This window comes from Phyllostomus discolor, chromosome 2 (genome assembly GCF_004126475.2).
Source record: "Phyllostomus discolor isolate MPI-MPIP mPhyDis1 chromosome 2, mPhyDis1.pri.v3, whole genome shotgun sequence".
NCBI classification, from domain to species: Eukaryota; Metazoa; Chordata; class Mammalia; order Chiroptera; family Phyllostomidae; genus Phyllostomus; species Phyllostomus discolor.
Genome location: NC_040904.2, coordinates 125,760,063 through 125,783,503, shown reverse-complemented (window position 1 = coordinate 125,783,503; position 23,441 = coordinate 125,760,063). Strand labels below are relative to the sequence as shown.

The following is a 23,441-nucleotide window of genomic DNA, read 5'->3' as shown; positions in this document are numbered from 1 at the left end:
GCTTTTGCCTGAGCTCACTGGAAAGTCTGTTCAAGATGGGTGGGCTCCTGCTGATGAGCAAGGTGACAGGCCAGGCCAGACCTTGGCCCAGGGGTGAGGGGCAGCGACGAGATCATTCACACCCTGTGTGGTACTGCAAACTCTCAGCATCCTAGACAAGAAATGTCCCTTCACTGGCCTATTAGCCTTCCCCTCAGTCCCTGTGCCAGTCTCTGCCCAGTGACTCAGGACCACAAGCTCAGCCACCATCTTCTGCTTTCTCCCGGCCCTCCCAGCAGCATGCACATCATGGATTACTCCCAACCTTGGCTGCCCTTTAGGCTACATGTGGCCTCTGCTTCTAGAGCACTCTTGGTTAGCTCATGTCCTCCCACCCCAGCTCCAGAACACTCTTCCTATCCCCTGAGACTCTATAGGGAGGTGCCTTTCAGCCAGTCTCGACTTCACAGCTACACCTACCAAGGATGTTACCTTTATGGAGCAGGGAGCAACCAAGGTGCTGCTCCTTTGACTTCTGTTCCTTATGGCCTTTGACATCCTAGACCAGCCCTCCCAACCCCAGGGCACCAGGAACACAGCCATCCCATCGGTTCACTGTCATGTGCATTTATTGAGCGCCCACAGAGTGTGTGGTACTATGCTCAGGTTCGGAGCCATGGTCTAGTCAAAAGGAGACCAGAGCTAGTACAGAGAACGTTTCATAGCTGCTTACATCTGGTAAGGGATGGGGGAGGGGAGAGCTAATCACAAAACAAAGTCCTATTCGAAAGCCACAAGATCTCCTCTGAGAGTAATATATATTCTACGTACATGTGCGCACACACGCCCTGAATGAACACATGGGTGAACCCAGTGGTTGTAAGTGCGTGCATATACAGTGTTGTGGGTAAATAAACACCTGTATATGCGGTATGCACACACGCACCCACACACCACTGCACAGACAGAATCTGGCTTATGCTATCAAAGATACTAGCCTCCAGGTTCTAGTGAAGCGATCTGCCCTAGATGCCTGCAGCATGCAAAACTTGGAAGATCCGGAGATTCACAGTACAGGAGGACAATGGGGATACATGGGTACGTTCTGTCCCCAGGCCCAGCCACGAGGTCGCTCTTGATCAGCGACAGCAAAGCCTTTGTGAAGGGCTCACAGAGCAGACCTGAGGAGCCAGAGACCACCTGTCCAGCGTCAGAGCCCATGGGAGCCCTGGTGAGTTCCCCAATCTTCAAGGCAGAGTTTAAACCTCTGATATTCAGTGTGTAGTCCTGCAAACAGTATTCCTTGTCACAGTGCCGCAGATCGAGGTGGGAATGGTTTCTTGCTCACTCTCTGCAGCATCCCACGTGTGCTAACGCATTTTGTAGTCATTAGATACAGATGTTTCACACAGCTGTCCCTTGAAGTCCAAGTCTACTGTGAAATCGAGATCTCGCTGCAAAGTAGGAGCCAAGAGTCACAATATTAGTGTGGTCAGAAGTGACGATACCACTCCCCTCCCTGCAGGTGGATGGGTAGGTAACTACTGTGATCCTTGGGTTTGCTACCTGAGGAGTTCTCACAGTCGGCCCTCGGGAATCTATTCTGGCGCCTCATTATCTTCACAGGAAGTTATTTGATTCCCAACCTAAATCCTTCCTGTCATAAAATAAACTGTTCCCTCTGATTTCTTCCTGGAAGAATACTGAGTGGGGTGGGTGAATCTTCTGTGGCATAACCCTCGAGGCATTCTGTAGACTCATAGTGCATTTGACTGCACCCAAGGTGGCTCAGAAAGAATCTCACTGTCTGCAACCCACTAGACCAGCTGAAGACATGCCAGCCAGACTTATCTTGGGCCACCAGAAACTCCTATTTCCTGGCTCAGCTCATCTTTAATGAGGTGAAACCCATGGCAATAGCCTTTGTTCTCAACCTCTATGAAGAGCTGGAATCTGCTCAAGCCTGAGAGAGTTGGGGTAGGGAGGGAAGTAGAGGCTAGAAAGTCTCTAATTCCAGAGCTTTAAGGAGCCAACACTGGAGCCCTTTAGTCATACCCAGCTATGACCAAGCCCAGCGTCTGACTGCCCCCTTTGGCAACTTCCCTGATGGTGCACAAGGCACATAGGCACCTGGGTGAGTGGCTGGCTCCTGGGACCAGCACTGAGGTCCCTTCCCCTCTCTGACCCCTGCTCACACAGAGGCTGCCTTAGCACTCACCACATTTTTGGCATTTGGCTTCATGGAGATGGTCCCATAGAGCTCTTCCCCTCTCCGGACAGTGAGGTAATCTTCCAAGTAGAAAACAGTCTGCTTCCAGTGGGTGTAGGGGGCATCAGGGGCTGAGGAGTGAAGGACGGGAAGGTAGGATGGAAGAGCCAGAGAGGATGTCTCCCAGAAGGGCTGAGGCTGTGAGGGCAGGGCCAATGCCAGGCCTGTTCATTGTGAAACCCTACAAGTCTCTGGGTTTCCTCCGGGATTCTGACGGCTATACAACACTCTTGTTGGGTCAGGTGCCCAGCCCCTGTAACTAGGCTCCAGGCTCCCACCAGAACTCCCCCTGAGCCCCAGTGACCCCTCCTTCTATCAGATCCCCATCCCTCAGGGCTGCAGGTCTTAGCTGTGCAGCAGAAGAGAACAAGATGATATTACAAATTCATGCCAAAGGGTGGAAGATGAATACCCTCTCACCAGCTAACCTTTGTAACACAAATGAATCTCAGAATGTTACTGTTTTCCCCCTAATAGTTCAACAGAGTGAAGACTTTCAGACAGTGTGGGCAAGAGATTTGTAGAGTAGGCCATCCTGTCTCCCCTTAAATGGCATCATTTATGCAAACTCCACAGCTAACCCAGTTTCCCTGGTTCTATTGACAGCCCAGTCCTACAAATAGCTTTCCCTGCCTGCTTCTTTGCCCTAGAACCAAAATTAGTACCCTTGGCCCAGGCCTGCCAGAAGTTTCAGCTGTGCCTTCCTAACTAGATCAAATCGAAATGAGGGATGATTCTCATTCCACAGCCCCAATGCCGGTCCACAGCTCACAACTCCTGCATGACCCAAAGCCACACTGCTGCTTGCACTCCCAATGTATTTGGCATTAAATCCCACCCGTCCCCTCTCAGCACACTACAAATTCTATAGCTGAGTGAGAGATCTGGCTAAGAGGCCATCTTCCTCAGCAGCAACTGTCTTTGGAACACTCTTCCCTCCCTACTCACTACTCATCAGGCTCTCTCTTCCTCATCCTTCAAGGTCACTTCCTCTGTGAAGACTTGCCTGACAACCCACCTGGATTAAGGGCACCCTGAGCTCACGTTACCAGGGTGTCTGTCATGATGCAGTATTAATGCCTTCCCCCCGCATTAGTTTGTGTCCTCCACAAGACTGTGATCTCCGTGAGGGCAGGGCCAATGCCAGGCCTGTTCATTGTGAAATCCTCAGTGCCTGCCACCACACTTAGTAGATCTGTAAGTCCTAAAGAAACGAATGGTTTATTTGGTATGAAACCAGAATAGATAGAGTTTCCATGATGCTTCAAAGCACCCATAGATGTCCAGTTACACTGGGGCTTTAGAACATATGGACTCTAGAAGAACCCATCTTATAGTAAGTTCCTCTTGGCCATTCAGGCTCTTACTTTCCTCCACCAGCATACAGGACTCATTAATACTGATTTCCTCTTTGCTTAGGACCAGAGCTAAAGGTGAGAAGATGTGGGAAGAACATAATAAGTGCCTTTCAAACACTACAGAAAGCTGTTACATAGAAAGACTTATATGTGGCCTTATTGGCTTTGGAGGCAGAACAAAGGCTAGTTGGTGGGAATTACTAGACGATAGATTTTTTAAAACATTATTTTTAGAGAGAGAGGAAAGGGGGAGGGAGGAAGAGAGGGAGAGAAACATCAATGTGTCATTGCCTCTCAAATGCCCCCCACTGCGGACCTGGCCCACAACCCAGGCATGTGCCCTGACTGGGAATTGAACCAGTGACCCTTTGGTTTGCAGGCTGGCACTCAATCCACTGCATACCAGCTGGGCCAGAAGGCAGGTTTTTAATTCACCAGAAAGAATTAGAGCTGTATCACAGTCTTATAAGCTCTCTGAGGGCCACTAACTTGGGATTTATCATGCACCAAGTCAGCCCAGGTGACAACTAAAATCTTTCAAGCCCTATTTTAATGGTGGTGAAGAGTTTGTCTTTCTTTGCCCTTTGCAATGAACTGGCTTGATCAAATGTCAGTGGTTTGGATAAGAGCCTTGAGTGGCCTTCGGTATGTGCCTGTGGGAAATCAGTGCAAACTCAAGGTCATGGAGGGGGAAGAGCAGCCTGAACACTTGGAAGGGCTCAAACCACCCGTGCTTCTCAGAGCCTGGACCCCCAAGCATATCAAGCTGTCCTGGTCTCTAAGGCATACTGCTGTCCACAGACAAAGTCTACCTGCTCCCAGCACCTTCCCTGCCAACTACCTCTAAATAAATTGTTAAAAGACAGTCTCAGTGTGGAGAAGAGCAGTATACAATATGACTGACATCACTCTCACCCCCACTTCCACCTACAGCAGCTCAGTGTCTCTCCTGTTCTTTGGGTTTGCAGGCCAGCACTCAGTCCATCGAGACATACCAGCCAGGTCTTCTCTCCTGTTCTTAAACACCCTCAGGCAAGGGGATTCAAGCATCTTCCTTCTGGCACCTAATCACAGGCCTTATGAGAATCCCAGAGACTCCACTGGCTCAGATTTGCCAAGCCTATGAGTCTGCCTCTGATGGTAGCAAAGAAAAAAACAATGCTGGCCTTGGGTTGAAAGAGAGTGATCTCTTCACAGAACATCACCATCAAAAGGTTGAGAACATCTCCATACGTCTCATTTCTACAATGGGTCCTTTAGCTACAGACTAATTATCTAAATCAGTCTTCTCAGTCCTAAATCCTCCAGCAAGATGTTCAGAAGAAACTTATTACAATTCAGATGTTTTCACTCTACTAGAGATTTGAATTCAGTGTTTCTGGGGGATGGAGAGGGAGCAAGTTTTCCAAGACTTAAAAATCTCCCCTAGGTGAAGCAGACAAATAGCTATGGCTGAAATCACTGCGTAAACCTAATCATTTGTATCTGATAACACCTCTTGGGTGAGCATCAGTGGAAAAAGCACTTAATTAGGCAACAACAGGCCTAGTTTCCACTTCCCATCTTGCCACATATTTGCACCATGACTCCGGAGTGCCTTTTCTACACTTGCAGATCGTGGGGGTACTGTGAGGCTCAGATGGGATGAGAATGGGGGAAAGATACAGGGGTCTGGCATAAATAACGCCCCCACTTTTTATTACAAAATCATTAGTATGTAATTTTGTAACATAACAATATCACACACTAAAGCACACCATACATTTTAGGTGAAATGTTCAAATTAAAACTATAAATTATTACATTCATATTATTACCCTACCAACCACACTCATGCAGGCGTTACTTCTGCCGGACCCTGTATACCAAAGTGACCAAACCTTCCATTATACCCAGGACAGGTCCGGTTCACTTCTGTTTTCCTAGCATAATTATTAATAGCTCTCCCTTTCACTCCGAGAGGTGTTCTTAATTATATGGTCACCCTATCTATAACATATTAGGCCTATGTTAGGGTGTTACTAAGCACTAGGGGTTATTTCATCACTGTGGAGAACGATGTATCATTTTACTTATCCATACACTATGGCTCTGGTCTGCAAAGGTGTGCTGCTGGACCCTAGTGGTCTAGAATGTCCTAGGGAAGCATCCAGAAAGTTGATGTGCACAGGGTTAGTGCTCACCACAGGGCTGTGGAGGCATCTAGAATTCTCCTCAGTGAACAGGCATTTTCTTCTCCTCTCCTGTGCTCAGCTTCCCCTATCATGAAGATACCTTCATACTCTCAATATCCGGACTCCTTTTCTCCCTCCGTGAAGTCCCTCTCCTCATAGGCTCTCTGAATTCTGGATTATGGACAGCTTCTCTGGATTGTGTTTTGCATTTTGAAGGGAGTGTGACCAGTACTGCCTGCAGCATTTCAAGTGCATAGGCATTCATTCATTCATTGAACAGTCATCTATTGCAGATGCCTATCATGAGCCAGCTGTGGTACTAAATTTAGGGAACCACAACCAATAGAGCCTTACCCACCTCAGATCCTACCACCTGAGTGAGGCCTCCGGTGAGTTGTGACCACAGCAGGCCATGGAAACCAACAGCACCAGCTTCTCACAAGAATTTTCCTGGTGCTTTTGCAAAGGAAGTGGAATCCTGCTTCCTGTTTCACTTCCCAATGGCTAAATGAAATCTAATACTCTTTGAGCTATAAATTTGTAATTATATTCTTTAGGGGGTTCACAAGCTCTTTGAAGAATTAAAGACTATGCAACAAGAAGCTTCTTTGACCTCAGAAAATGACTCAGTGTCACAGGATGGCAAAGCTAGAAAGTGCTTCCAGGCCATCTAGGTCCAATGGTGTCATTTCACACATCACAAGCCCAAGGTCCAAAGAGTAACTTGCTCAAGGCCACCTCCAGCACCCAATCACCCTACTTTGCTGATCCTGGAAAAACTGGGACTCAAATCCAGGCCTGCTTCTACTCAGCCTACTGACCTTCCTACCATACAGCAGCCCTAGGGATCCAGTTCCAATTTTCTTCCCCACATGCCTAGGATGTGCCACAAGAGTGGTAGGTTGGGACAGCTGGGCCTGCTGGCTGGCACAGCCAGGAACCCTGGGTGCCTTTCTGGAGTTGCAGAGAGGAGACATGAGGCCATTAACAGGGATCATTTTCAAGCTGCACAGTACTAGATGTGTGGGTCCCCCAGAGTCAGATGCTGCTGGTAGAGATGGAAACATGGTTGGGGGTTGATGAAGAAGGGCCACATAAGCAAGCTACACTTTGCAAGAAGTTCAAAAGTAGCTGAGGCCAAACACTAAGACATTGTTTAGGCCTACCTAAGAATGTGATAAAACTTTTCTGAGATAAGGGATAAGGAGCACAAAATGCAGCACAGTGTTCATCTAGAGGTGATACGGGGGGAGGGCATCCAGAGTCATGGTGTAAATATGTAGGAGCAGAGCATCCAGGTGGTTTGAAAGGTATTGATAGCATTTAAGTCATTGAGTTAGGTGGTGAGCTCACAGGGACTTATTATGTGACTATGAATTAATTTACTTATATTTATTAATTATAATCTTATTTACTGATAATATGTTTTGGTTAATGTTTATAGTCTAATAATTTATTTCTTAACTAATGTATTTACATTACAACAATAAATAGTCTTATTTCTAGTTACTATTTACATGCTAGTTAATATTACTTTATTTACTTTAACAATACTTTATTCTGGTTACTGGGTTAGGTGGTGAGTTCACAGGTATTCATTATATTGATAAATAAGGAAAAAGTGAACCGTGTCGGACCTAATGATGATAGTAGGTCAAGAACCAAGAATTAAGATTACTCTAATTCTGTGCATCTGGGCTCCTTAAAAGCAAAAAGGATACCCTCTTTCCTTGGTGCTCAGAATGCAGAGGGTCTACGTAAAGCCCACTGTCAAACCCATGCTGACTGCCAAGGACGTCTGCGACTTGCTGAAAGCAAACCCCCATGCTGACATCTCAGGGTGGCTGAGAAAGCAGCTAAATAATGTCATTTCCCCTGATCTCTCTGTATGTAGAAATGCTGCAGCAGAAGGGATCCATGTCAGCCAGCAGGCCCACTGTTGGTGAGGCCAGGAGGCATACCGTAGTCAGGAGGTAGAATTGCCTTTCCAGAAGATGTCAACACTGGTCAAATTCTCAGCCATCTTGCCCAGGCAGGCTTGCACATGAGCAGTGGTTCCCAACCTTGACCGTGCATCACAATCACCTGCAGGACTTGCTAAGACACAGATTTCTGGGCCCCACCCCAGGATTTCTGACTCTGTAGGTCTGGGGTGGGGCCGGATAATTTGCATTTCTAACAAGTTCCCAGGTGATGGTGATGCTGCTGGTCCATGGACCACACTTTGAGAGTTTCTGCACCACGGCACAGGAAAGAGAGGACTATAGGAACTCCGAATGTCCTTTTAGAACCTAAGTTCCTGAGATTCTGTGCACAGGGAAGGGGGTGTAATGCCATAACTGCAAAAAAGACAAAGGAGCAGACTCAGGCCTCGATCTGCCCAAGGTCTTTGAACTTATAAAACATGCTCATTATCATTTTTCTCCCAGGGGCTTGTGTGGGACTATGGTGGGAAGTAACCAGAAAGAAAGGCAGCCAGTGGTTGGAGACTTAACTCTTCAAATTCTCACCATCTCCCAGGCATCCCAGGGCTGATGTCTTTGGTGCTGAACTTGAATTTAACAAAGACTCCGCCATGGTGGGGAGATGGGTGTCTGAAATGTTGTTCCTGCCACCATAGAGCCAGAGAGTCATCTCTAGACAGGGCTCGCTGGGCTTTCTGATTAGCCTCATGGACCCCAGCTGAGAGCTACAGGGCTGGAACTCAGGCTTTCAAAAGCCAGAACTTTTTTCAGAGTACCCCTGCCCACTGACTTTCACATCAACTGCATCAGGGCAGGCCTTGTGGGAGGCATCGTCCCAGAGGTCGTAGAGGCAGAAGCAGCCACTGGGACTCCACCCTTGGCCTCCTCCAGTCACAGCCCTGGTGCCAAGGCAGGCTCCCCGACCCTCTCACTGCTCCCACTCCTCATCATTGTGAGGCTGAGTTTTCCCCATCCTTCAGGGCCCAGGTAAAGTCTCCATGCCCCTCCTGGCTGTTCCTGCCCACCAAGAAGATGAGCTTGCAGGCTGCCCCTCTAAGAAGGGTAACAGCTGTAATGATCCAGATTAGGCATCTCTGGTTTCCCCAGGGCAGGGAGCACCAGCATTGGCCTGGGTGGTGGAGATAAGAAATCCCTGGTATTGGTGGTTGGGAGACATGGAGTCTGGAAAAAACCATTGGTGAGGGATTAGATAAGTCCCTTGCCCACTCTGTCAACAGGTAAGAGAGGATCATTGTCACCATGTCTTCCAGAAGTCAATAATCACATCCCTGAATTTTGGTAGAACCCATCTATTCCTGCCAACACACACACTCACCCCCGGTTTCATGCTCCCAGTTCTCAGGGAGACTCCACATGAATGATGAATCTGAATACACCCAAAGGGCAGAAGGCACGTCTTCACACACCATATTTAATAGGGAAGCCAGCACTAGAGAGTAATGAGATGTGATCCTGACTCATGGGGAGACCAAGGGTTACAAAAATGAGTGGAAGTGTTGAATAAATGATGGCACATCCTACATTGAATTCTGGTATAGTTCTTCAAAAAATAAAGTAGATATCTCTGTGAGGCTATGGAAGTACTTTCAAGACATATTGTAAAGAAAAGGTAGCAGAAGGTAGTGTGTATGGTATGAGCCAACCTATGCTTTTTTAAAAAATGCTATAGTTTTGATATTGTACTCTAGTTATGTAAGATGCTGCCAATGGGGAGAGCTGGGCACAGGGGTCACAGAACTGCATGTACTATGTTTCCAAATTCCTGGGAGTTCATAATTACTTCAAATAAAGATAATAATAAATATGTATATAGATTTGGATGTGCCTGTGCACCATTGAATTTTGGGGGGAAGGATACAAAAGAAATCCTTACCAGTATATGTCTCTGAGGTGTGAAATGGGGATGAATGGGGACAGGACTTTTTCCTTCGTTTCCTTTCTGCTGCTGTGTATACGAATCAGTTTAAACATTGTCATGACAGACCTAAGCACAGAGTGTTGGGGGACCTGGAGAAGGACACCTAAGGTTGACCCAAGAAAGAAGGAGGGGATCCAGTAATACCGATCTGAGATGTGAGGCCTGTGCTGGGGTTGCCCCAGTGAGGAGGTGGGGACGGGGGAGGTGTTATGAGCTAAATTGTGTCCCCTCCAAAATTTATGTGCTGAAGCCCTAACTCCCAGTACCTCCAAATATGATTCTACATGGAGCTGGGCCTTTAAAGAGGCGATTAAGTTAAAATGAGGCCCTTAAGGTGGGCCCTAATCCAATCTGGCTAGTGTCCTTTCAGGAAGAGATCAGGACTCACACAGAGACACCAAGGGTGTGTGCACACAGAGGAAAGGCCATGTGAGGACACAGGGAGAAGGCGGCCATCTGCAAGCCAGGTAGAGAGGCCTCAGGGGAAACCAACCCTGCTGACAGCTTGAGCTTGGACTTCCAGCCTCCAGAACTGTGAGGAATACATTTCTGTTGTTTAAGCCACGTGGTCTGCAGTACTGTAATGGCAGCCCTAGCAAACTAATGCAGGAGGAAAGGAGATGATGAGAGCTTCTGACAAAGAGACCCTCTTGGTCCCAAGACACACTGGGATGGACAAGGGGTTGGCATGTGCAGAGGAGATTCCCAGAGACTTAAGAAGCTTCACTGGAGTTGCTAGGTACTGTGTGTGCAGTGGCAGCAACTGCATGGGGGTGGAAAGCAAAGCAAAGGAGGGGTGAGAAATGAGGTTGGAGGAGTGGGGTAGGGCGAGGGCTAGGTCGCCAGACCCCCACTTATCCAGCTAAGATATTTGGGCTTATCTGCTACAGGCAGCGAGTCACCTCTGAAGGAGGGCTGGGAGGGAGACATGGGTGGTCCTTGGGGAACACTGTCAGGGACTTAATGAGGATGGATTGTGTTGGAAGTAGTAAATAAGCAGGAGACATAGAGACACCATTTGAAGTCTACTGAGTCTGTAGTAAGGCATGGCAGTGGAGAGAGAGAAATCTCATTCCACTCTGTTTCCTTATCCCCTCATACAACATATGCTCTAGAAATGCTAAATGAACAAATGTGCGTTTGCAAATGGGTCCAAACCCCCATCTCTCCCCACTTCATACACACTCTCAGCTCTGGCCATGCCAGCCACAATTTTATTACCTGTTCCTTGGGCAGCTACTCCACTTACTCCACAGCTGCAGAGGGCTTAAGAGATGCCAAGTAAGGGCCCCTGGCTAATGTCCCAGTCCTTCCCAGAAGTTGGGGCCAGCCCCAGGGTCACTTTCCACAAAGCCTCAGTATGGGGGAAGGGTGTGTCTGAAATGGTAACAAAAGGCTCACCTGTGGAAAACCCCATTTTCTTGTGGCACTTGGTAAATTCAATATTAAAATAGGTGACCAGGGCGTGGATGTAGTCATTGCGCTGGATTTGCAGGCAGAAGGCAGACGTGAACGACAGCTCTTCCGTCTTGACTGTGTAAATATCCACCTCCTGCCCAGAGAGGAGAGAAGGCCAAACACTTAGGCACTTCTACCAGGTCTGCGCCCCGAGGGGCACTACTGACTGCAGACTCTCCAGGGTGTCATTACTCTACAGGGGACTTCCCAGGTCCAACCCACCACCTTCCCTGTGTTCCACTTAATCCTTTCTAGGGTGCAGCAATGATGCAGATATGAATCAGAACCCAGTAGGAACATTACAAGGATAAATCTGCTGAGGGTGGAGGCTGATAGAGTAGGGGAAGGGAGAGAAAAGAAGCATTGTTAGACAGAGCATCCCTAAATCCACCAAAAATGTCCTCAGAGGGCTCTGCCTCAGCATCCCTGTGTTCATCTAGTGGTTCTCACAGTATGGTCCCGGGTGGGGCACGCATTATCAGCATCACCTGTGAGCAGATTCTGACTGGGTGGGGTGGGGTGGGGAAGGGAGGGGAAGGGAGGGCATCCCAGCCCTACTGAATCAAAACAGCAATCAGTGCTTTATCAAGTCTTTCTTGTGATGCCAATGAACCAGGCTACTCATTCTCATTTCCCCGTTTTTGGATACTTAAGTGCCCAACAACAAGAGGCATCAAGTATTGTCACAGGAGTGAGGCTTTGATCCCACCCAAAGTCACAGACTGAACTGAAGGAAGTTCTGCTGGCCATTTATAACAAGCCTGATGGAGGAGGAGGGAGAGGGAGGGAGGGAGGGAGGGAGGGAGAGAAAGAGAGAGAGGGGAAAGAAGAGAGGAAAGAAGAGAGGGAAGGAAAGGAAGCAGTAAAAGGTGAAAAATTTTCAGTTCTGTCTCGAGAATGGAGAACATGAAGAACTAATAATTCTAATAATTTTAGTTGGGAAGTGGCTGAAAATCAATCGTGTGTGGAGAACAAGTGTAACAAAAGACAGTTTGCAATGTGCTGTTCTTTTCTATGTGAAGAGTGCTGAACTGCTGTTTTCTGGCTCCAGGGAGACAGGGCAAACCTTCCAAGAGCCCAAGAGGCATCCAGGTAGCTTTCAGTGAGGTCTAAGGAAGGACTTCCCACTGTTGGGGGTGTGTAGCAAGTATCTCTATCCCTAAGACTGAAAGAGCCAGACACCTATGTGCCTGGAATATTCCCCAGGAGCTCCCCTGAAACCTGGGTGATGGAACATATTGGGAATAATTAGGAAAGGGCTCTGAGGGTGGAAAACAAGAGCAGGGAAGAGACGAAGTGACATACAGAAATGGTCCTTATCTCTACATATTTCTAAGATTAAAAAATCAAAAAGCAGATGTGAAGCATCTGGGGGCCTTCAAGGAGAAGCCTTGCATTCATAGGACAGAAGAGGAGGTGTTGCAAAGGGAGCCAGCAGACCAGAGCCCTGTGGTGGTCTCAGGTGAGCAGCCTTGACATGCTGGGGGAGCTGAAGCTTGACTTGTTAGTTGGGACGAGGTGGGACTGAAGGTTTAGGGGAATGTGGGAACCTCTCCAAGAGGTTAGAGATGGGAAACAAGAACTAAAGGAATGGTGAGCCTTGGGTCAGGAGTGCAGAACTAGAAAGCCAGTCCCCTGCACCCAATGCAAGAGCCCCCCTCAGTAGCATTCCCAGCAAGTGACCGTCTGGTGCTTGCTTGAACACCTTCAGGCTGATGCATTCACTACCTACCAGGCAGCTGGCTCCACTTCCTGGCACCTCCAATTGGCAGGTCCCTCTATGTAATGAATGAGAGCCCACACCAATCTCTATAACTTCCACCCACAGAATAGGTTGGATGCTTGTCAGCCTTCATGATGTTCATTATGCCTCTGGGGTACATGTTGTCCAGAGATTTCCTCCAGGTCAACAGCCCTTAGAGCAAGCTGTGGCCGACTGTATTTTTATTAACAACATCAGCATGGTCCACCAGGCTCACAGTGTCTACACTCACTGACTTTTCCATCTCCTTCATAGTCAGGGCCAGCTAGCCAGGCTCCAGGCTCTTTCTGAGGGCCATGGTATTTTCTATCTTGGTCCCCTCTGGCAGCAGCCCAGGCTGGTCTTTCTACCCTACTTCTGGCTCATCTTAGCAGCCTCACCATCTTTGCTTTGCCTCTGCTATTGGACTGGAGCTCTGTAGGGGCAGAGGATGCACCTTAGCGGTCTATGTACCCTCGCTGTGTGACACAGCATCTGACACACACCACCCAACTAGCAGGAATTCTATCTCTATAGGGTCTTGTTCTCAGCCATCCATCAACCGAATGACAGCTGTCAATTGTGTTAGCTGACAGTGTTCACTAGGTCCTGCAGACATTTGCATCTTAATGGGGGCTGATGAAGGAACAAAAGCCTTCTAGACAGAAGTAATGGAGCTACACATTCAAATGGTGACCATGGGGGCAGTGGGTCTGTTGGAGTAGGGGCTGGGTGGTCTGTGAGGGTGGGGTCAGCTGTGGCTGGGCTCAGCTCCATACTCCCATCAGACCCAAGTCTACAGAGTCAAACCCGGTTATCCTGCCTGTCCAGAACCCAGACCCCTTTGTGGGAAGGTTCCTTTCTTTTCACAGTGGCAACAGCATCTCTGTGACCCTCAGAGAGCCTGTGACTTGGCCTCAGGTGACCCCTATGAAGTGGAGGGCTCCACAGGCATCAATGACTCAGAAGAGCCCCTGGTCGCTGCTATCCCCACCACTAAATAATGTTACAAATGGGTGTCTCAGAGCAGAAATGTGGTCAAAACAGAGTCTTAATTATAATAGAGTGTCACACTCTGCAATGTTAATAGCATGAAAATAGCAATTAAGTGTGTGAAGAAGGGCAAGTGTTTTCCCAATAGTCTTGGCAAGATGTTGCTTAGCATATTAGCAAGAGAGCTGACAAAGGGGCGCGCTCCTGGTGGAGGAAGCAAGTGGAGACAGGCCTTAGCCTTCTCTGAGGACGGAGGCAGAGCAGGTACGGGGAGAGGCAGGACTGCGGCCCAGAGCTCCAGACTCTTTGATGCCCCTTTGCTGAGCCTGGCTGATTTCTGGGGCTGCACTCAGGTGCTACCAAGCGGGAGTCCCTTGCTGGTTCCTGCCTGGGACAAGGCAGAGGAAGAAGCCTAGTGTGACCCGGGTAGGTGGAAGCAGACCAGTTCATGGTGTGACCAGCAGGTGCACAGAGGTGCAGTGTCACACCTGCTGATCAGGGGCAGAAAGTCACCTGGGGCCCAAGCACACTAAAGGAATTTTATCATACAGCTGCCTAATGGTCAAAGAGAACCACCACGTGTCATTTTGGCAAATGTAGTAGCACAGTCTATTTCCATCTGTTCCATAATATTTACAGAAATGTTTTGTGCTGTGGTGAGCATGTTTGAGGGTGTACTTTCCTGGTTCTTGTTTAGGTCATCCAAAGGGAGAGGCTTCAGGGACAGAGGGGCTGATGGAAAGAAATTAAAAGACACATGTTCTCACAACCAATCCTGCCTGGACCTGGAATGGGACATGTTATGAAGTAGTAAGAACCCTGTCAGTGGAGAATACGAGGCTTAGACTCGAAACCAAACCTCTCAGATAGGACTCTATGAGAGGGAGGCAGCTTCTGATGAGACCTGTGTGAGGCACATCTCGTTCATTTGCTCTTGGAGTTGGCTTCTAAATGGTGCCATGACACTATGAACCCAGGACTGTGGTTCTGAGGAAGACCACGTCTGGAGACATGAGCCATTGGGCAAGTCAGCAGTTTGCATTAGTCCTTCAGAAACGTCCCTGCCTCCCCAGTGGCCCTGAGCCCCTGCCCCTCGTCCTCTGTAAATGCCCCAGTGCTCCACCCCAGCATTTCCAGCAAAGATGTGCTACATACAGGACCAGAGCAGGCAAGTGTGTTTTAGCAAGGTTAAGGCTGGGTGGGCTGATGAACACTTACATAAATGAATCCAGATTTTTTCATTAAAAAATCAGCTTGAACCACAAGAAATTAATGTTTTCCTAGATTTTTTAAGACAATCACATATAAGTAGTTTATATGATTCAACATTATACACACACACACACACACACACATCTGTATGCAAAAACTTAGCAAAAGAACTGGAAAGCTCAATCTAACCTGTGAATAGTGGTTCCCTCTAGGAGAAACATGCATTTGAAAAGGGGTGGGGAGGTCAAGGGGAGCTTTGAGTTTTAATCTATCAAGTTTGGCTGGCTTGACTATTTAATAATAATGAGGACACAGTAGGCATTGGTATGATGAAGATGCTCACCAGGTGGTTTACTTCTGCACTGAAGAAAGCTTTGGAAGACAAGATGTTAAAGAATGTGCAAACTGGAACACCTAGGATGGTCTCATGTGGGCTAGGACATGGGAGTGTACTGAGTTGAGGATCACATAGCAGATGGTACTATCCGATTTCTTTCATAAGAAGGCCACACACCTCTAAATGGAGTAGCTTTCCCAAACCTGAGCAGACCCTCATACCTCCAAGGCATCCTTTCCTCTATTGCTCCCTCCCACACTCCATGCCAACACCCAACATCACCAAAGGATGCATGTGGCTCCCTCCCCTCAGCTGTGTCACCATGGAGTCCAGTCACTCCCTGTGTAGTTTTTTGACTGGTCACCTTGTGATGCCAGAGGCTCTGGCCAAAGCGGCCCTGCCTCATCAGGCTGGGGCCGTGCAGGAGCTGACAATGCCCTTATTCCATGTCTCCTGCTCTCCAGGGTGGCACAGCTGGGCTCCCAGCATGCCCAGGCCCAAGCAAGATGAGTCTGCAGACCTTTATTAAACAGGCATTGGTCACCACTTGCTTTGGGTCCACAATGTCCACCAGGGGCTCCTTCATGGCAACATCCCGGATGCAAGTCATGTCAAAGCCGTAGACATTCTCCCACCCTGAGGAAACAGAGCAAGACATGAAGGCCAGCAGCAGGACCCCAGAGATCTCCCAGACCCTCCTGAGTACTAGAGTGCAGCATGCCCAAGAGGGTAAGGAACAGCCCATGTTACCCTGCATCAGAATAGGAGAACAATGGCTCATTTGGGTGGAGAGCTTTTCAGTGTGCCAAATGCTCATTCACACTATCTCATGTGTATAGGTCTGTCTTTATGGTTAGGAAAACTGAAGCTCAGAGAGGCTGAGAAACTTCTCTAAGGTCACACAACTAGAATGCTACAGGCCCAGTACTAGAACCCAAATTACCTGACTTTTCCTGTACCTACTTTCCTGTGTCTCTCTCTGAGCTAGCAGTCTCCTATGAAGTCTCTTACACAATGTCAGTGCCTCTGCTCAAGCCTAGAAGGCCCATCTCTCTTCCCTCTCCTGTCCCCACCCAATGGACCTTTAATGCAGCACAGAGGAACTCGGGCTTTTAAAGTAGAAGAGGCTATAGTCTGAATGTCAGCACCACCACTTACTGGCCAAGCCCTTGTGCAAATTCCCTAACCCCTCTGAACTTCAATTTTCTCAACTGCAAAATGCAGGGTGTGTCCATGAGCACTTTTACCTTTCTCACATGCTATGCTGCACTCACTAAGGAGCTGTCCCATAAGAAATATCCCCCAGGTGGGACACAAGCCATCCCAGTGATGCTCATTGGCCCTTTGGGGCAGCTTATGAGATGCTTTGAAACAGAAAAAGATTTAGGGTGCAGGACTGGTGAGTAAATGAATGCAAAACCAATGGCCCAAGACCACCCTTAAATGATGATGATCATTGCCATCACTGAGTGACTGCCAAGCCCAGGCCAATCTCTTCACTTCAGCTACCTGGAAATTCCATGAAGAGCTAGAGCTGGGAGGAGTTGGGGCACCTGGCTCGCACGCACTGCTGGGCCCAGTGTCACGCAAAAGGGAAATGGTGGTGCTAGGGCTCAAACCCAGCTTGTCCCCGGAGCCAATGTGGCAGCACCAGGAATACAATTTCCTCTCTGCACAATGCAGAGGGAGGCCAGAGCAGAGGCATTAGTTACTAGGCATTTGACTCTCATTTGTCTGTTTACTCAAACGGGCTTAGAAATGCATTGAAGTAGAGACGCTTTTCTCTAAAATCTGTGGGATTAAATTTCATTTTAAAATGTTCATCACATACATGGTATCTGAGGGAACTATGTCCCTGTATGCTTGGGGGAAAGGGTGTATGAGGAGGGAACAAAGGACGGCCAGTGAAAGCTGTTCCCTTGACTCACACTCTTTTCTAAGGTACACAAAGACCTTCCTCAGGGAGAAGAGGCAGAGAAAATAATCATCTCCCAGAGGGCAAGCACTCGTGAAATTTTGGCTGAGCATACAATGCCACTCATGTCCCATTAAATCTCCCAAGGCTGGTGCCAAATTCCCAATCAAAACCTACATTTGGAGGAGGGAGTTTCTCAGTGGGCAACAGGACTGCATCAGAGAAGACCCTCCTAGAATCTGGCAGGTCCTGAAGTAGCTATTCACCTTCTCCCCTATGACACACTCACACTGAGACACACTGCCTTTGCTTATGACCCTTCCTTAAGAGGCCGGCAGCCACGCTCCTGCTTTATCACTTGGCTGAGGCACAAACTGAGGGTTAGTGCAAGTGTTGGGCAAATACCTGAGAGTCTGTGTGCATAATAGTTAATAAAGCCCTGGGCTTTGGAGTTCAAATCTGGGCGCTGCCACTTATTTGCTACATCACCTTTGCAAGAATTTAACCTCCCAAAGAGTTGCTTTCTCCTTCTTTAAAATGGAGATGATGATAATTACAGTTGTTAACAAAGATTGAACGTGATAATAAACACAAAGTGTGTGAGGCAGTGTCTGGCACGTAGAAAGCAGTTGACAGACAGTGGTTGTTTTCATGATGCCATTTGAGCTTTGGCTTCGCCACTACTCAAGCTGTGTGACCACGGGCAGATGAACCCTTTCTCTGGGCTTGTTTGTGACGTGAGGAGCTTGGTTCAGTAGTTCTGTATTCCAGAATCACCTGGGACACTTGTAAAAATACAGATGCCTGGGCCCCAACCAGGCCTACTGACTCAGGATCTCCAGACTTGGGACCCCAAAATTTGGAATTTTACAAATCTACATAGGCAATTCTGACCAAAGTGTGGAAAGCTTTGTGTCAGATAATCTTTAAAGTCCCTTCCAGTCCTGCAGTGGTGAGCCTAAAGTTGCAGGCCTCTGTGAGGCCTTCTGCAGCCACTCCCAGCCATGGGGCCACTCCTGTATCCTCAGCACCTGCTGCACAGCTTCTGGCACTACACAGGCCCACAGATGCTCAGACGTAGCTTTTTAATTGAAATTCATTCCCAAATATTTAATGTTTATACTGCTTCACAATACCCGATGTTTAGTTTCTTTTTCAGGGATTAGTTCATATCTTATGTCCCCAACCACACTACCCTACCTTCAGTTATTCAGGAGACAGATCACCCGGGACATTAGAACTTTTCCTCTCCTTCCTGCTGACCATTCATTTCCCATTAGCAGTTCCCATTGAACATGAGCGGAGCAGGGATGGAAGACAACATAAATCAAGCAGATTAATTTTTGTTGCAATTCTGTCTTGTCTATTGAATGAGTGAATGTGAAGTAAAGGACATTGGCTACCAGGAAATATTGTTATTAATTTTCTGTTGATTTAAAAAATAACATCAGAAGGATCTATGATACTTTTGTTTAAGGATTAAAATAAACTATTTAAAGGAACTGCACCACGGTGCAATGAATGTAACTAAAGCAAAAACAAAGTGCAGACCTTCCAAAACTATCTACTACATTGACCACTTTAACTGCCTGGTAGAGGAAGAGATGTGTTCTTTTCTTGAAATAAATATGATTCCTCTATCTCTACTGTTTTTACTGGCAATCTGTGGCATTAATTTAAAAATTACAAGACACAAAAAGAAAAATAATGACCCATTACCAAAAGAAAAAAATAGTCAATAAAATCAGACTCAGAGGTAGCTCAGATGTTGGGATTATTCAACAGAGACTTGAAAGTACTTATACTAAATATGTTTAAAAATCTAATGGAAAAACATACACAAAAGTTACAGAATTTCATTGGTGAAGTGGAAACTTTATAAAAAGGGCCAATGGAAATGCTAGAAATGACATAGTACCAGAGACAAAGAATTCTTGCAATGAGCTAATTAGCAGAATGGACACATCTATCAGAGGAAATAATGAATAAACTTGAGAACAGGTCAATAAAAATTATCTAAACTTAAACAGAGGAAAATGAACAAAACAATAGAGCATCCAAGATCAATGGGACAATCAAACAATTTCTAACATATATGTAATTGGAGTCCCTGAGGAAGAGAAAGGCAATCAGGCAGAAATAAAATATTTGTAGAGATAATAACTGAAATTTTTCCTGAACTAATGAAGTCATCAGCCCATGGATCCCAGAATTCCATAGAACCCAAAGTGGGGTGGAAACAAAGAAAAACACACCTAAACACATTGGAGTCCAACTGATGAATATCAGTTGATGAGTGCTTTTGATGAAAATCTCAAAAGCAGCCGGAGGAAAAGAAATACGAAGTAGTGGAAAACAAACTTTACTTTTCATTTGCAAGAGCTGTAGCTACATCCTCTCTCCCCACCCTGGCCCCAGCAACTGGAGTTCCTCTGCCAGGGCTAATGGGACCGCCTTTGAGAAGAACAAAGCAAGTGCCGCCAGGTGCCACTTACAGTTTCTCCTCTAGAGAGAAGAAAAGGTGTTTACAATAGTTTTACATATTTTAGAGTCTCAGGAACTCAGCCAACTCCATGTATTAATTAGCCCAGAGCCAGAGACTAGAGCTCCGGAGTTTGGGGGTGAAAGTAGAGGAGAAACCATGCACAGCAGCTCAGCCCTGCAGGAAGCACTGCCTCCACCCTCCAGCTGCAGGCACCACTGGCTCAACAGGCCTTCCTGTGCATTTTCCCATAAGCCAGGAAGCTGTGTCCATCCCTCCAACACTCAGCATTTTGTAGACTGATGGATTGGGTGAGATTCGTATATTGGCTAAAGAATCAAACAGAATACTCACCAAGTTTCTTCCCAGTTTTGAGATTATATAACTCTCCTCCATAGTAGAAATTTTAAAGAAATGATTGCCTTCTCTCAGGTTTAGACAGTACACCTTGCATATTCATTTGCTGGCTTACTTTTATTCCTTCATTTGTTTACTCATTCACTCACTCAACCAAATATGTATTGCAAGCCTAGTACATGCCAGTCATTTGTCTCACTTTTTATGTATTCTCTAGTATTTGGTGAGCAAACTGAGGGCAGATTCTGTATTTCTCTCATTCTTGTGTTCCCATGTTGAATGTGGTTGAGAAAGGAAAGGAAAGGAAGGGTGGGGAGAGAAGAGGAGAGGAAAGGAGGCTGTTTTCCTAACAGTTTATTTTCTGAAAGGGACTGGGCATGTCTCACTCTCCTGCCCCACTTCAAGATTTTTCTCTTTTAGCTGGTTCTTCAGCCAACTGATATTTGCTTACTATTGTTCCCTTAGCAACCAGAAACCTTTATGCTTACTTTTGATTTCAAACTCAGAGTAACCAAAATCTTCATTTATTTGAAACAGATTTCTAAATGGTTTTGCTTCCTTTCGTACAAACAAAAACAGATCATTTATAAAACACATTCCAGTAGGAAAACTTAACAGTATTTTAAATAAACTTTAAATGGGTGTTTAATTTCTGATTCTGTTTGTTTTTTGACAGATACTCCAGAGCAAGCATTTCATAAGAAAAAAAATTGGGCTCTTTTTCCATTTTTTGCTTCCTAAGAGCTATGAAAATTGCAATAGGCAGTGCAAGGCTGAATCACATGATCTGCAGTTCTGGGCTGGCACCTGGGTATCAGTACTGCCCCTAGTAGGTCTCAGAGCCTGCCCAGTCCTCTTCTGGCCCCAGTGGGCTCATCGCCAGGTGCACCTGCCAGAGGTTCCCAAACACAACCCAGGGAGGAGAGGAGGAAAAGATATGTTTGCTTCGAAGCCATGAGGAAGTTCCTTAAGGAGCTGTGCCCAGGGATGGAGTTCAATAAATATTTAAGTGCACATGAGAATGAAGAATGCACCTGAAGTTTCTCTTCAAAACACTTTTTGATACAGTTACACAGCAAGAACTCCAAAAGCAGCATTTAATGCAGCTCCAGGGCAAACTGCATCCTATGTAGACATACATTTCATCAATGTTCACTGTCGAGTTGTTCCTGCAATCTACTGTGAGATCACATCTGTCCCAGAGTGTGAGCCACTGGAGGCCAGAAAGCATAGCAGTCAGGCTCGCTTGCCTGAGCCAGGAGCAGAAAGGAGCTTAGTGACTGACACGGTCAGAGATTAGACCAGTCTGGTGCCCTGCAGCACCAAGAACTGTCGTGTCCTCACTAATCCTCATGAAAGGGCTGTAGGATTAGTGATATTATCTCTAACTAAGGCTCAAGGATATTAGGTAATTTGCTCAAAGTGACCCAGGTAGAATTTGAACCCAAGGCTGACAGATTTCAAAGCATGGTCATCTAATTGAGTCATCTTACTTCTCAATCCTCATCAAAGTTTAGAAATGATGCCAGGGTGGCTGGAGGCAGAGGGCACAGAGCCTCAAACAACTGTCTCATTTCTGTCTTCTGATCCACCCTTTGATGTTATACTTCCAGAAGGGTGTGAACACACACAAACTCACACATTCCATAGCAGAGTCCACCTGAGGTCTTGTCAGTGGCACTAACAACTGTTCGATGGAAATTGTGTGAATCAACTTGCCATACTACTGAGTCTCAGTCTCTCAGGGTAGGAGGCATTTCCTCATCTGCTCGGACTGTGACCCCTCCACAGTCATCTTGCAAAGAGGGATGAACCACTGGAGGGGCAGGAGCCCCAGATCTGCTGAGTTGATGGGACTTTGGGAGTTTCTGCCTCTCACTTTGGGCTAAACTGTGTGTGTGACACTTATGTGAGGAGGGGTTCTTTGCTCCTTTGTCAAGTCTATTTCTGGTTGGGGAGACATGGCCATTTCTGGCCTTTTTATAAAAGGAAAGTTCTGCTATAATCTCATTCAGGACCAGGCTTGTGTCACTGAGAAATGTTATCCTTTAAATTAAATAGAACAAAGGAATCCTTTTTGAACCAGATAAAACAATGAAGATATTTTCTGGCTTTTTTCTCCTAAGAGAACAAGTTTTCATCTGATAAAGCACTATGAATACAGGTTTGGATATGAGTCTCCCTCACCGTACACACACACATGGACGTGCATGCATGCATGCATGTGCCACCTCCGTGTCTTCCCACCCCCACTGCTTCCCCCAAAGAACCTCAGAGAAGAATACACATTTTACTTAGTGTGAAGGAGAATCAATATCATTTTGATAAGCTTGAGTAGCATGAAGCTAAGAGTCAGAATGATTGGCCTGGCTGAAGACCTGTCACTTCTGACCCCTGTGGTAGACTTTTAGGATAATTAAACCTGTTGACTTCCAGCCACCTGGCCTGCTATTCTTTGCAAAAGTTCAGTTTCTGTGGCTTCAACTTATTTTTCATTCACATTGCATTTATTCTCTCACCTCAGGACATTTATCTTATACCAGCTGTATTGCTTATTTTCTCTCTGTAGACCTCCCACCCATGGAACTGGAGGAAAGCATTTACAGAGAGAATGACCCAGGAAGAGTCAGGGGAACTCCACAGACACCACAGTGTGTTTATAGACTAGCAGCTCATCTCAGGCCCACTGAAATGCCTCCCACCCTAAATGGGCAAAAATAAATAAATAAATAAATAAATCAAGGCCCAGTGGAGAATGAAAAGGTGACTTACAGTGGATTTTGAAGTCCTTGTACTGTCTGTCTTCAATTGCTACCACGTACAAAGCTGCCCGGTCTGGAAACATAAGCCCTCCAGGTTTCTGTTGATGAATTGTGGGGAAATGGGTCTTGTAATCTATTCACCTGACAAAGACATCACATTTTGAACTGCACATAGAGTCACCAGACAGGCATCCCCTTGCCAACATTTCTCATTCAGCAGACTGTCACCCTGGCCAGGGTTAGGGCTCAGATGGCAATGCTCACTTTTTATTTTGGAGCAAGGAGAACTTGAGGGACCCAGGTGGAATCAACAGAGCCAATCAAGTGGCAGGGGTGTGGAGGGGCAAGGATAAGTCCATTGTGGAACAGTGGAAGATGGTATGACCTCTCAGCCTGGAGAAGCCAAGGTCAGAAGCACTCTTGGCTCTTTGGCAGCCATGCAACCCTAAGTATTTGTTGACCAGAATAACCTTTTGTCTTGAAAATACAGAATGCGTTTCT

The 23,441-nt window shown here is 46.8% G+C and overlaps 1 protein-coding gene across 3 annotated transcripts in view; it reads right to left on the bottom strand.

Annotated features, from left to right (window-relative positions):
- Positions 1–590: 590 nt before the first annotated feature.
- The window catches only part of PRMT8 (protein arginine methyltransferase 8), a 92,261-nt gene continuing 69,410 nt past the window's right edge, over positions 591–23,441 (bottom strand). Inside the window, exons 6-11 of one of the 3 annotated variants that reach the window (XM_036018534.1) lie at positions 22,951–23,038; positions 15,945–16,060; positions 11,085–11,235; positions 3,616–3,675; positions 2,198–2,319; positions 591–1,433 (exon numbers count right to left, since the gene is read on the bottom strand). In XM_036018534.1, coding sequence (XP_035874427.1) covers positions 1,350–1,433; positions 2,198–2,319; positions 3,616–3,675; positions 11,085–11,235; positions 15,945–16,060; positions 22,951–23,038 — 621 coding nt within the window. In that variant the 3' untranslated portion in view covers positions 591–1,349. The remainder of the gene's footprint in view (positions 1,434–2,197; positions 2,320–3,615; positions 3,676–11,084; positions 11,236–15,944; positions 16,061–22,950; positions 23,039–23,441) is intronic. The other 2 variants (XM_036018535.1, XM_028532717.2) reach the window with 2 other exon arrangements.